Genomic DNA, 15,035 nt, shown 5'->3' with positions numbered 1-15,035 from the left:
CTAAGGTTCAAAATGCTTATTTCAGAAAATTGGTAGAGTAACATAATACATAACGTAATACACATAATACATGTTACAACTAGCACAATAATTACAATAAAGCAAATAATACAATGCAATAACTAGTGATGGTTTAGGTGAGGCTGTTTTCAAACAGTGACAGTGTGTTATGTAAAACGACATCATTTGCAAGGCTATTCCAGTCATTAATAGTTCTAGGGAAGAATGAATACATGTAGCAGTTAATCCGTGAAGAAAAATGAGTTATCATTTTACTGCGTCACTTGCGAGTGGCGTACCCAGAAGAGGACTGAAGGGTGCCTTTAATGTGAACATTTAAATGGCCATTTAATAATAGGCAGGAACAATCTGCAGTGGCTTAGCTCGGCTATGCCAGGATATACGCAGCGTTAGCAAAGGTTCAGCTGATTATTCTTAGCTTTCCAGATTGTGTAGGATTATTAGCCTTCTTCTGTCCATTCTTCGTACACTCAACCGCTAATTGCCAGGCAACTACTTCGGGATCTGATGAGATAAGCTTCTCGGCTCTTCTGCGCCGTTGAGCAGAATTTGCGCTCCCCTTCTCCTTGGCGTTACCCACCTGCAAACGCCAGTAAGAGGCGCTATCAAGCGGCTCCAGCACAGTGTCAGACGGCGACTGCACAGCGAGGGCGAATAGCTGCGCGCGCGCTGGCGCCAATACGTCTGCCAAGGCTACGACGTCACTTTTCTGGAAAGCGCAGACCGGCGGCGGCGAGTAGCGCGCGGCGGTGGCGGAGTCTGCGCGCGCGCCGGCGCCAGTTTGTCTGCTTCGGCTACAACGCCACTCCTCCCGAATGCGCAGACAAGCAGCGGCGAGCCGCGCGCGGCGGTGGCGGAGAGCGCGTGAGATGCCGGCACCGGTGAGCCAGCTGTGTGACATCACTGATCCTCGCGCATGCGCAGCACGGCTCATGACGATCCACGCGAAATTGGCTCCGGCTAGGCAAGTGTAGCTAACGCTACAAAACTTAAGTCGGCAAATGCGGTGTCTGCCGACAACGGATTGGAGGCCACTTTTTATCAATAGCTCGGATACCGATGTTCTACCGTAGGAGTTGTAAATAAAACGTAAGCCTTTCTTTTGCACTTTTTTCTAGTTGATTAATATTACGTTTCGTAAATGGATCCTATATTACCACAGCATATTCCAACATTGGATGAATGAGGGTTTTATAAGCTAGCATGCGTGCAGACGGGGTAGAATACTTTAACGATCGTTTTAGAAAAAGAGTTTACCTAGACAGTTACCTGTTGTTATGTCAACGACGTTACCTGTTAAGAGTTACCTGTTGTTATTTCAACTATTGTTGAAAGATCACCCAATCGACGTTAGAAAACTGATTTCTGCCTAACTTTCCGTTGCCTGTCTCTACTCTGCAATGTGTCTGTCAGGGATGACAAGAGAAGTGGAAAAAGAAGAGGAAGGCGAGAGAAGAAATGGACGGAATACGAGTAACGAAAAATGGAAAAGAAAAATGCCCCCACCTCCCCGAAGGGAATCGTGACGAAATGCGAATGCATTTCTTGCGCCGAGAGTACACGGCGCAGTAATTTTAATGGCGTAAATTAATGACGACACGAGGATTTGTACCGTAACCATTTATTTACACATTCATCAGCACCTGTTTGTGTTGTCATTGTACCTGACGGCCATAATCTCAGCCTTGTGGTCGCCGTTGGCGTTTCACAGCGGCGTCTCGAGCACACGTTTCTTCTTGAGAGGCGCCCAGCCAGCGGACGGGAGAGTGGGGCGCAGGTAGGAGAGAGAGCGAACGGCGAGAGAAGGAGCGGCGAAGCACTGCACCCAATGCCACCTAGAAGAGCGGTGCGGAGCCGGCGCGCGCCCGCGCAAACCGCGGTGAGGAGGCGGAGCGCGCGCAGTCACGTGGGGTGTGACGTCGCTGCGCCGTTGCTACAGACGCTCCTCTCCGCTCCTCGCGCCGTTGCTATGGGACGGCGGATTCAGGGTCGCTTATAAAGTGCATTCGCACTTAAAAACGAAGCGAGAGGGGCGCGCGAGAGACGCCATCTTGGAGGGCTGGCGCGCGCAGACGAGAACAGCGGTCAAGGTGACGGAGAAGATAGCGGATGGTCCGCGCAGCCTGGGTCTTGCCCTAGTCCTGTGGAGCGTGGAGCCCGCCGGAGTACTAGCCTCGGCGAGCAGCTGTCTTCACGATCCGGTCGTCCAGCTGGCCGGCTGTGCAGTGAGCGGCCGGGACAGGTCAGCGCTTACGCCGGCGACCTTGAACGAGCCCGGGCTTGCGGCCACCCGTCAGCCATGCCAACGGTGCACGAGCCCCAGTGAGCTGAGACGTGCCAGGAGTACCTGCCGGCACTAATCTCAGTCTGCCACCAAAGGGGAACAACGTACGAGGACGTCGCACCGTTTGCGGAGCGGGCCCTTCTACACCAGCAGAGTCTACGGTAACGACGGACGCGGTGAGCGACGATCTGGGGACAGCGCGAACCACGGTGTAAGAAAAATAATTTAGGTGCGGACACTCCGCCCGACGGCGCGTCCACATAATGTTCGCCTCTTTCCTCCTCTCGGCCCCCATGTCGCAGCGCCTCCCACGCAATCGCGGCCGGCGCATGTACTATAGAAGACGAGCTGCGTGCGTAGCGTCCGTAACGGCGTTGCGCACGTGAGAAGTCAGCGAGCAGAAAGACTGCTCACGCGCTCTAAGCAAGACGCCGCGCTTTTACGTACGCAACGCTGTTAGGGACGCTATGTGCGTCGGGTGCGCCGTTTACACCGTGGCCATATGAAAAGTCGCCGTGAAAAAATGCAATGAGGTGAAAAAAAAATGAAGAAAAACGCGCGTTCACCTCGTCGCAATAGGTTTCTTAAGCCCCCATGTCGCAGCGCCCCCCACGAAACTGCGGCCGGCGCATGTATTAAAGGCGAACATTATCTGGACGCGCTCTCCATCGCGGCGGGCGGAGAGTGTCCACACCTAAATTATTTTTCTTACACCGTGGCGCGAACGGTCATCGTAAGCGGCCGACGTTTGACGTCCTATAAACGTGAACTGTTGAAAAGTGATCAGGGACACGTATAGAGCTTGGCTGTGATAGGACACGTTAATTATAGTGTTTTAGGGACCTAGTTATTTCTAGTTATTTCTGTTCTGTGTGTGTAATTTTCTCGTTGATTGGAATGAAGTGTGTGTTTATGCCACACCTTGTTGCCTTCGTGTGTCCATTGCGCGTGCTCAAACAAAACGTGCCAGGCGTCTTACACATCGTGACAGCGTCATAATGCGTGAATCATCTGTCCAAAGTGTTTGGTAATAAAACACAATCAGTTATATTGAGTAGACAGTGTTTCAGCAATATGTTTTGCATGCACAAGTTCATTCGTTTCATTTCCATGCACGACAAGTAGTCATACCTCAATTTAGACGACAACAGTGGTTGCAATATTTTTCTAAGCTATCCGATTCTTGGACAATCACCCGGGTAGGTGTGAGCCCACCCCGGGTGATTATACATCTACATCTACATCCCGGTGCTTCTCTTCGACGTCTGTGTGAGAGCGTGCCAGTTTATTATCCACTACAACCGACTAGCCCAAGTTTCCGTCTTGTTGTAGATCAACACGTGCAAAAAGTTACGGTGGCAAGGTCCTCTAAAACTTCGAGGACGCTTCACGCTTGACCTTCGCCTTCAAGAGTACAACGCAGTAGCGTAATCGGGCCCCGTTAGCATCGCGTTTTCAATTGCTAGCCTTCCTTCGCTTCTCGGTGCATGCCTCAACCGCGCCGCAAGCAAAGGAACGTTTGTGTGCGTAACATTGTCGTACTATCCTAGTATGCCTACTGCAACTACAGTTGCGAAGTGCCCACTACGCCATGATTCTTCCTTTCGCGAATTGGCAAATGACGCACTACGCGTCCATAAGACAACACGCCAACCTACGCACTCAATCGCTCAGCTTCACACTTTGTTGACGCTGTTGCTGATGGTTAAGTCTGCGCGCTTATAATGGGCTTTCAACCAGCTACTCCTTGCAGAATTCATATGTTTTGACGTCTGGTCCGATATTGCGCTTCTGCCACGCTATATTACATTTGCTAAGGAGGGTGCTAGCATTACATGACATTCGTATGGAGCTTTTGTTTCTAAGCAGTTTCAAGCACTGGCGTGCTCCGCGGTAGAACACCTGCTTGCCACGCAGAAGGCCTAGGTACAATGCTCACTCGAACCGAAATTTCTTATTAATATTTATTTGCATTCGCTTTTTCGATCACGGAAAACGCTGATTTGTCGCCCACAGGCAAAGACGCCGACGCCGAAATTTCTAGGAAATGAGCTCCTTAACGCTATCGCGTGAATAGTGGAGAACTAAGGAGGTGCATAGAATGAAAATTCGATTCCTGACGCTGAATAAGATACCCGTAAGAGAACACGGAGAGCGTAATACTTTGCAGATAGGTATACACTACATAAACAAAAACACGTCAATATAGTTTCAATGATAATATCACATAATTCCCGTTCCTTCGCTGCACTCACCTTAATTTTAGAAGAGGGAGCCGGAAATCCAACGTCCATGCCAGTGGCCGCATGAATGGAAGGCGAGCAGAGGATCCCCATGGACTCTGTCAAAGCGTATCCATTCACCAAGCACTCAAAGTCGCAGAAAGTGGATCGCACATCTCTGTACAAGGCTTCTGGTAACGCGCTTCCTCCGATACCGATGCGGCGGACGCCCTTCAGTTGGTTTCCCGTTTTCAGCATCTCGGCGACAATTGCGCGTAAGTGCGCTGGTAGGAGCGTGATGGCGGTTACCTGAATAAATAGAATAATGCTATCTTGTAATCACCCCAACACGGTAGCAGCATCAAAGAAGCAGTGCACTGTCTCGAAGGGAGCCTACGCAGCTATACAAGAAGGCAACGTGCAGAAGCTAAAGGGTGAACACTTCAACGCAAGCAATCTATGCGTCTGAACACTCAGTGCAGCTGCGTCACCCTCAGATCGCGGGCTGTGTTTCCAACGGAACTTGGCGAACGAGTCATGGCACTTGTCGACGGACGTCATCGTGGCACCGTTGCCATGACGTGCGCCATCAGTTACGTCTGGTGCCCTGGAACTGACCATGATATTGCCCCGCGCGCTTCTTTCGCTTTTTTTTGTGTGTATAAGAAAATGTAATTGGCGTGCTAGGCGTGTAACCAACGCTCTGTACAGCCTCGCTGCAATGTCTGAGAACCGTCCCGATTATTTTAGAATCTTTATGTAAGATTGCGATCTGAACGCGAAAAGTTTAGTTTATATTAGAGCTAGCGCAGCCATGAGCGAAAACGCGGGAATCTTCTATGCCACATGTGAAAATGCCGACGCACCTTACCGGCTGCTCAGTTGTTTCTCAATGACTGACGACTGTGCCGCCGCTATTGTTGCACTTTTAGTGTTACTCCTTTTACTGTGCACAATTCCGCCTGATAAAGAGTTTTCATCTCTACCAACTTGTGTTCTGCGTCCTTCACCGTAACAGCCACGTTACATCTGGTGGAGGTGCTGGTTCGTTCACGTTCCGGGTGCCCACAAAAAGCCGCGAACCAATCCCAAGACTCTAAGGACATCCAGGATCGTAACTATCCGCAACAGCAAGAACTACCACCACAGTACGAGCCCCTCACCGACAACAAACGGCAGTCCAAGTTCATGACCTCAGCAGCAGCAACAATGACTGGCCCAGTGCACTCAACATCAATCCTGCTACAGCAATTCAGGGTACCACTAACCTACCGCGTGTAATCAGTGGAGGACCCGGAAACCTCGCTTAAAAGATACGACCGCGTCGCCGCCTTCAAGAAGTAGAACGCCGAAGACAAGCTGCGTCACGTCTACTTCTACCTCGAAGAATCTGGTTCCAGAATTGGGAGTCGACACCTCGAGCCTGCGATCTCTTCTGCATCGCATTATTGGACAGCATCACGAGCGTCGTCCGTAACGAAATTGCTGGAGACACACGTACATATCCTATCGTCGGCCACACACTGGCCCAACCCGGCGCCGGTTGGTTAGTCCGTATCCGGAAGATTAAAAAGAAAGCAACCGATGGAGGTGCGGTTGCTGTCCTTCGAAAAATCGAAGATAATAGATTCACCTACGACGACGACGTTGCAACATTATTCTCGATGAGGCCAAGGCTCGCAGGCATCCAGGCGACGCCAAGATTTGGGAACTGTGTCTTAAGACAGCGAAGCAGCGTCGAAACGTAACAGCAGTGGGACGAGCCGATGTGGCCGTTATCCGATGCCGCGACCTAGCCGCAACGCAAGACGACAAACCAGCGACCTCGACGAATTCTATCGATGGCCACAACGTCATCGCCCTTGTCGACATCGAAGCCGACCACCCTGTCGTGAGTGGCCTGTTAGCCGCGAAGTTGAGGAAAGTAAAGACTAAACTGGGAAGGCCCCGAAATTCGAACAGCACGAGGTTGCCTAATAGCGCCAGCTGGAATCTGAACTGCTATAGTCCCGATCAATAAGCTGACATACACGGCGTTCTCCGTAAATCTTCAGCATTGCTCGAGTGATTTTATCCTTTTCATTGACTTCCCAAACAAACATGGCTTAGTCAATGACCTAACACTTAAAGTAGGCCATTTTAACACGAAAATGTTTCAAGCCGTGGTCCACCAAAACTTCCTTCACCTATTTCCGTCACGGAAATACGTCAGCAAAATGAACCCCATCAGATGGTAAATAAAAAATACAATCAGAAATAGTTCATCTGACAGGAGTCGAACCCACGACTTCGATCCGCAATGATAGCTAGCGGACGTTTAGCCCACTGAGCTACCTTCAAACACATACGGGAGGCTACATGAACGTGCCGTTTATCTTTCACACTTTCCTGTCACAGTGCTCCTGGATCGATGTTATGAGCGTCCCGTTTATAACGAGGTGGCGACATGTGTGCCAGTAGGGTCGAAAAAAAACTTGCATTGCCTCCGTCATTAGCTCCTGCAACGCACCGTTGCTACGACCATCCCATTCGGCGCGTTTCCAATAGGAGAAGTATAATGTCGTCCACGCTTTAACACACCGCGGGGTGGTGGCTTTAGCCCAAGCCTCGCTCATAGCATCCATCCTTATGAATAAAATTGCTCTCCGGCACGTCGTCTGCTACAGCACTTCCGGTTCACGGAAACCTTCAAGGCTCAGCTCTTTGTTGCATCAAGTTGTGTGCGGTTCAGTGTAATCGGGGAGCAGGCAAGGTAACTGGTAACAACCGCTTCGCAGAAAGTACGGGTTTTCTCTTCGATTACACTGAACGCAACGCACCTTGAAACAGCGAAGAGCTAGGCATCGAACCGGAAGACTTCATTTTGCTATCCAACTATTGTCCAGGCTAGAGCAAAGGCACGACGCTCTTCGCGTTCCACGACGCTTTGAAGGAGTGGAAATCGAGTATCAGTGTGCGCTATGTGCTTGTTGATGCCATCTTTGTGAGGGATTCACCATATGCGGTGTCTTGGTATATCTTGACGACTTCAGCTACCGCAAGGGTTAAATCATTATCTTCGGCTGTAGTCGTCGGGACGACGCTAGGCGTCAGCGTGGGTGCGTCCACATCAAGCGGTGTTATATCTGCCAAACAACAATAGACATTGCACAAGCTCCCATATACCAATGCACTATAAACAATCAACTACTTCTGCGACGAGACGTTTCACTGTCTTGTTATACTGATTCCTATGACGGAGGGATCAGGCATCTGCTTTGGGTACACTAGTAAACAATTTTAGGGGCGAAGCTCCTTAAGGCGGCACCCGTTCGTCCCTCGTAGTCTTAGTCGTTGTGAGTAACCAGTCTTACGCTTTCACCTCCAAGGTGGTGCCGGTGGGAGATTTTTCCTGTGCGTTGTTGAACAATAAAAAATTCGCAGCGTTAGCTAAAAGCCGACTTCTTCTGTCTCTCATTCCCATTAGCAGCCATTCTTTACCTCCAAGGTAGTGCCTGGTGAGATTTCTCCTGTGCGTGATTAAACAATAAAAATTTTGTTCAAAACGCCGTTGATTGATGAAATAAACCAACGAAAGACGCCAGATGTTCTGTAAAAGCAAAACGAAAGAACGCCAGATGTTTCTAAAGCAAAACGAAACGGCGCCAGCTGCTTAACGAAAGACGCCAGATGTTTTCTAAAGCAATGGTTTTCTAAACAATGAAAATTCACAGCGTACATGTAAAATTAAAGTGAGCTGCAAGTCGTCATAACTCATCGAACCTTTAGTATAAACGCGCCCGATCTCACGTCGGTGATGATGTACTGGGCAGAATTCACGGAAGATTCACGGTTTACCGATGAACCTCCGCAGCTTCGCCCACTCATCATCATTCACTCCGCGGATATGCTGTGATTTTTCCTACTGCCTCAGAAAATTATTGATGTGTGCAGTATATGCTACTAATCTGTAGACCAAGGAATGCGCTTTCTAATTACATTAAATTTAAAGCAAGCATTAATAAAAAATGTGCGAAAACACCTTTAATAGAAATATTTTCAAGAGAGAGAGGGAGAATAAACTTTATTGACGGCACAGCGAGGTCGTTGAATTTAGCTTGCCGGTGGTTCGAATGGTGGTGACAAGTACCGTATTTACTCGAATCTAGGCCGGCCCCGATTCTAAGCCGACCCCCGAAATTCGCAAGGCCAGAAAAGTAAAAAAACCTATTCATTGTACTCGAATCTAAGCCGACCCCCCCCCACTTTCGCACATCGTTTTTTCGAAAAAAACGTCGGCTTAGATTCGAGTAAATACGGTAGCTCGCCACGACCTTTTCGGCCCAGTTAATAACTTCTGTCTGAATACGTTGGTCATTACATTTTGAAGAAAAACGAGAACACTCTGTAAGAACATACATGGTACCTTGCACAAAATGAGCACACAAGCATTTCAAAATATGCGTTCTGACCGAAAATGTCATATCTAAAATCCCTTAAAATGTAAGCATTCTATCTGTAGCCGTTATTTAGACACAAACGAAAACGTTCGCCCAAGTCGCTGCGGTGACACTGCGCAATGCAGTTAGGTGATGCAGTGAAGCATCACCTAACTTGTGCATCAGTTTGTGCATCATGCCTTGCATAAAACATTCATTTTCTGTTCTGTTTTGTCTCAAGAGCATACATCTATGCATAGCCATTAGTGGTATCTCACATCTCGGCGATTATTTTTCAGGCAAAAAAGAGCACGAAGAAATCGACGGGTCAGACGAAATGCCACGCGGCACTACGGAGCGCAATGCAGAAGTCCACTGCGGGTCGCCTTCTCGCGCTAAATTCCCCTCGTTGAGCAGTCGCCGGCAAGCGGTCCCGCCCAACTGGTTTTGACACGCTGCAGATAACAGCTGTGACCTTTAGAACAGACCGGATATCTTTAGAACGGTCATTTCGGTTCGGAGATCAAAACGAAAGTTACTGGCGGAAACCTGTCGACGTTCCGCAGCTGTTCGACACACTTTCGCTGTCTGTGCTGCTGTCCGATGAGTCAAAATCATCTTCCGAGTCTTCGCTGCTGCCATAACGAAGAAATTATGAATCAGACTTGTCGGCATTCGCCGAAGTTTCCCGTTTCCGAGAGGCAGGTGCGCACGATGTCGACGCTATCCTTGAAGCTACGAGCCTTCGGCCCTCGTGACTTAAAAGGCAGTTGAAAGCTTCGTCTGCGGCAGAAAAAGTCAATGACACAGTGCAGCTAGAGAAATTGTGTCTGTTTTATACGATGGATAACATTAGCTGTCCGTAAGCGCATCAAACACGGTACCATTTGAAGTTGAAAACCATCGATAGTGGGCTAACAGGAAAGTGTTAAGGTCCATGTCGATAACAGTTGCCAAGGAGGAAGCGCTATCACCAAATATGACGCCCACTCACTGCGCTCTTAATCCACTCGAGCATCAAGTCACCGTAACACCGCGAGCAAGTGTTAAATACCTCCGTTCACACCGAAACACCCAAGGACATTGTTGGTATCGTTGAGAGCTGCCAGAACATGCTGCTAGAACACGAGATCGGTGTAGCGACGGGAGTACTGAAACTTAGCAGAAGAAAACCACAGGTAAATGTGACTAACTTCAGCCGGAGATATAGGCACCTTTACAAGACAATCAAGATTACATCAATAGAATTCGCCGCAATTAGTAATGTCATTGTCCTCTAAGTTACTGCTGAAGCAGCAATGATGGTACGACTCCTTGAAATAACCTTCGATATTAGTCCGAGTCTTCCCAGGCACAAACAACAGCAGCTCAGAAGTCTCCTCCAATAAGAAAATAACTATTTCCCGTCGTCTTCTAGGATCCGACAAAGACCAATCGTGAAGCATGAGGTAATAACCGAGGAATGCTCGAGACCACTTCTTCAAAGCCTCCACCAAGTTTCAGCGCGAGAACGAGAAGCCATAAAGCAGCAAGTGAACGAAACGTTGCACGATGACGTCATCCAGCCGTCCAGGAGTTCGCAGACGTCTCCAGTGGCCTTAGTGAAGAACAAGGACGCAACGCTGCGGTTCTGAGTCGATTATCGCTGTCTGAACAAGACCACAAAGCTGGACGTGTACTCTCCCCGCGGAGGGACGATTCGGTGGACCGCCTATGCAACACGCGTTATTTTTCGTCTATGGACTGGAAGACGGGCTACTGCCAAACTGATTTCGACGAGAAGGATTCATGGAAAACCACATGCGTCATGCCAGACAGCCTTTTCGAGTTTCCAGTCATGCCGTTTGGGCTTTGCTCGGCACGGGCTACATTTCAACGCGTTCTGGACACGGTGTTGACAGCCTTGAAGCGGCAGACACGTCTCGTAATCTGGAAGACGTCTTTGTCTTCGCCGCAAAGCTTGGTGAAATATCTGATGACTTGAAGCCATACTTCAAGCAATCCATAATCGGAATTAACCCTCAATCATTAAAAGTGGCGCTTCGCGTACAAAGAACTCCTCTTCATCTGCCACATCATCAGCATACTCGGCATTCATCCTGATCCTCGAAAGAAGGCTGCTGTCAAATACTTCCCGCAGCACTACGGCAAGAAGGCAGTGCATAGTTTGCTTGGTCTTTGGACAATTACAGGCGGTTGTCAAGGGTTCTTCCGGCATCACCGAGCCACTAACTTTTCTCACAAAGTCAGACGACGATTTCAAACGGAAAATACAGCAGGTCAAAGGCTTCCAAGAACTGAAACGACTCCTGCAGTCGCCGTCGATCCAGGCCCATTTTGACGAAAATGCCTTTACCGAAATACATACCGACACAAGATGCGTAGGGCTTGGCGCTGTGCTTGTACAGAGGACGGACGGCCAAGAGACGGGCAAGAGGACATCTTTTACGCTGGCTAGTTGCTATCCAAAGCTGAAGCCAACTATTCCATGAAGAAAAATGGGTGCCTTGCCTGCCATCATTTGGCCCACATCAAAGTTTTGTCCGTACCTGTACGGCTGGCCTTCAGTTGGATTTCTAGTTCTGCCGGCCCCTTAACTGATACGTCACTTCACCCATCCTTTCTGGTAACCCTATAAGCGCTTGTGTAGTGTCTTTCTTCATTCTTGTCCCTGTGTGTAGTTTTTCGCTTCCTACGAAGATAGATCTGTACCAACTAGCCCCGTCTACTTGTTTATTAGGCCTTTCAAAGTCGTAAGCTATCACCCGCAAACACAAGGGGCACTTCAGGCCACCTCGCACATTGGAGTCTCAGACTCCAAAAATTTGGCCTCACTGTGGCGTACAAGTCCGGACGAAATCGCAATGTTTTGAGTTGCTAATGCACGCCGACGATACAGCTTTCATGGTTACTTTTGACCACACAGCCGACCTAAAACATATAGCTAACTAAGAGCTAAAAATATTTGTATGTGGTTAACGGTGACTAATTTAACACCTGATGCACAGAAAACTAAACATACTATCTTTCACTCCAGTTACCGATATGTAAACGATGAGTCCTTTCGGCTTAGAATGAACAACTGCCAACTTGAGAAGCTAATAGAATTTAAATATCTAGGTGTACCAATCGACGCCCAATTACACTGGAAAAAAAAGAAATAAATTTTGTATGTACTAAGCTAGCGCCTGGTTGTAGCGTGCTACTAGCTGCTGGAAATTAGTAGCGTTATAAATTATTGTGATGTTAGTATGGTCAGAGTGCTTTATTTCATATTTGTTCATTGTCAACTATCACACTGCGTAGACTCATGGGGATGGACCTTTGAAGCTTACATTGAACCTATGCGCATATTACAAAAGCGAACACTTAGAATAATAAGTAATGCGGCCTATAATCAACACAGTGCTCCTTCGTTTCACAGGTTTTAAATTCTACCTTATGGTTATATATGACAACATAAAATGGCAGTCACCTTCAGTAATGTCACTGCATACAGTGTACATTTTGATATATCCATTTTTCTTCCTCCTCCTGCGCAACGAGATGCATGACATCACCCAATTTTAATCTTCAACCTACCAACAACGTCTATGGTGAACGCTTACTGCAGTTCGCAGGAGTTGAAACATGGAATAAGATGCCACTTCAGATAAAAGATGCAAAGATATTCGCAAATGCATTTAAAAATGTTTGCTTCATGAAGAACAATAAAATATAACGATGGACAAAACCTGGCGCATATTTTGATGTTTCGCCTATACTGATGTACATAGCGAAAACGCTGTTGTATGGTTACATTTCTGTATGCGCTATCATGCATATGATTTATGCATTACGTCATTTAAATCCTGATTAAACCTTCTATACACTTCTGTTTTCTTTCCTCAATGAGAGTTTTCTTTGAATGAAGTTTTGATTTCTTATAATAGGACATGTTTACTAGCGAAAAAGACGAGGACGAGAAGAAGGAATACAGGACAACGCTAGACTTCAACTAAACTTTATTACACATAACATTCAGGTATATATAGACAACTTGGCGAGCGCATGCGCGCAAGGGTCCTGTTAATACCGAAAAATTAATCAACACAGAAGAGTTATCAGTTTCTTTCCAGATAGCCAAGTTCCTTGTCAGAGAGATCCAAAGAGGGACTGCTGACACAAGCGTCAGCTTCTTTTTTAATGACCAAAGCTTCAAAAATCTCCCTCTCCCCCTGCGTTGCACTCTTCAACACTTGCGTTTCGATTCTCTCGTTGAAGCTGGCCACATCCACAAACGCCAGTGTGTGTACGTCTCTTCCTTCTGTCCGTGTCCTCGTATGCGCTCAACTCATTCAAGTATGACCAACCAACAAGCCCGCATCGCCACCCTCGTCACATCCACAAGCAGTGCCCGCTTATACAATGCCAGAAAGTTCTGATGGGCGGAGTATTGCGTTATACTTATTGACCTAATTTCTTCTGTTAAAAATCATCAGCCTAAATGATGTGACCTTCTTGATAAAGAAGTCTGAATAAAATGGCTTATCTATTTACTGTTGAATACCATTTACATAAACACAATTTTTCAATATCTATGCAGTCCCTTGTCTTGCTACCTTAATACCGGTGAGCTATAAAAGAAGAACAAATGCACTCCGAATCAAAGTGATAATTTTTCTCGCCCTTTACCTTGTACTGGCTCACGAGCTGGCTGGTGTGTGTCAAGTTAGCACCTGGTTTTTCCATCACAACGGTGGCGCCAAGAAGCACTCCAAAAGTGATGCACAGGAAGCCAGAGGCATGTGTGATGGGCGCCGCAATAAGCACCACGTCGCTGGCATCCCAGGAAAAGCATGGCCTGCAGTTTTAAGTTTAACCATGAAGGGATTATTAGAAATCGATGAGGATGGCAATTCGGGCTTCTTGCTATAGCATGACTTTTGATGGTAGCGCAGGCTAAGGACAAGGACAAACTACAAACACGTTCGACACAACACAGCGCTAACTTTCAACAACTGCTTTATTGCTCACTGATCCCGCTAGTATACATACCCTCACGACGTCATACCTCACGTGTGCGTAGCTCTCACAACCATAAACTCTAAATTACGCGCATACATGACAGTCATGAAACACAATATCATTCATGACGCGCGAGTGCATTTTTCCTAGTTCCTTAACAAAAAACAGTTTATCGCGGACACATGTAATCGAGGTCTTTATTTGACAACACCACTGACGGACTACTCACACATACGTCACCAAACGTTGAAATTCTGCAGGCCTCCATTACCAACCGCGTCATATCGCACCTAATTCTACTCAGGATGGCCGTGTCCTTAAATCTAGACTTGCATTTACATCTGTGGCAATGAAGGGCAAGAAAACCGTCAGGAGCAACGTTACGTACTTTGTTATTATGCTCTTGCAGGCTATCATTTATGCATCTACCGGTCTGTCCAATGCAGGACTTTCCACAAGTGAGTGGAATCCGGTAAACAACACACGCGCTACATTCAACAAATTCGTTCCAATGCTTCTTTTCAGATACGGTGTCGTTGTCCAATCAGGTCTTGTGCTCCTACAAAGGCTCACCAATGTATGAGGCGCTGTATAAATGAACGTTCGTGTCACACCTTTCAGCGACCTTCTGTATTAACTTATGTATGTATGGGATGACGGCAAAATTTCTTCTTTTGTCTGAGGTGCTATCCACTTGCTAGGAATCTTTCTCTAGCGCTTTTCTATGCAAGCCTTCTGCAACTGACACGATGAGGAGCTTAGGGTAACCCGCGTCGCTCAACCGTGAGACCTGCTGTCTGAAGCTTTTATGCATGATGCACTGGCATGACTTCTTCAGCGCTTCGCTCAAGTACATATGCGCGAGTACCCGTTGAAAAATTGACTTTGGCAATCATTACCAAGCTCGTAGCTACTATGTAAATTTGTTGAGAGGCGTTTATGGCAAAGTATGTCCGCCTTTCAGCTGTTTTCTAACATTAAACACGAATATCTCAAAACCATGTTTTTTATAACTTAGGTATCATTATTTCCTATAGATTCCAAGATTACAAGTTGATTATTCTTTCTTGTATTGTGCAAAAA

The 15,035-nt window shown here is 47.4% G+C and overlaps 1 protein-coding gene across 1 annotated transcript in view; it reads right to left on the bottom strand.

Annotated features, from left to right (window-relative positions):
* LOC119384086 (luciferin 4-monooxygenase) overlaps nt 1-14,369 on the bottom strand; it is a 45,485-nt gene extending 31,116 nt beyond the window's left edge. Inside the window, exons 1-3 of the mRNA XM_049413051.1 lie at nt 14,341-14,369; nt 13,620-13,788; nt 4,561-4,836 (exon numbers count right to left, since the gene is read on the bottom strand). Of these exons, the coding sequence (XP_049269008.1) occupies nt 4,561-4,836; nt 13,620-13,788; nt 14,341-14,369 (474 nt within the window). The remainder of the gene's footprint in view (nt 1-4,560; nt 4,837-13,619; nt 13,789-14,340) is intronic.
* Between the last annotated feature and the right edge of the window lie 666 nt (nt 14,370-15,035).

This window comes from Rhipicephalus sanguineus, chromosome 2 (assembly GCF_013339695.2).
Source record: "Rhipicephalus sanguineus isolate Rsan-2018 chromosome 2, BIME_Rsan_1.4, whole genome shotgun sequence".
Classification (NCBI taxonomy): domain Eukaryota; kingdom Metazoa; phylum Arthropoda; class Arachnida; order Ixodida; family Ixodidae; genus Rhipicephalus; species Rhipicephalus sanguineus.
The sequence above is the reverse complement of the archived record's forward strand: the minus strand, read 5'-3'. Positions and strand labels throughout refer to the sequence as shown.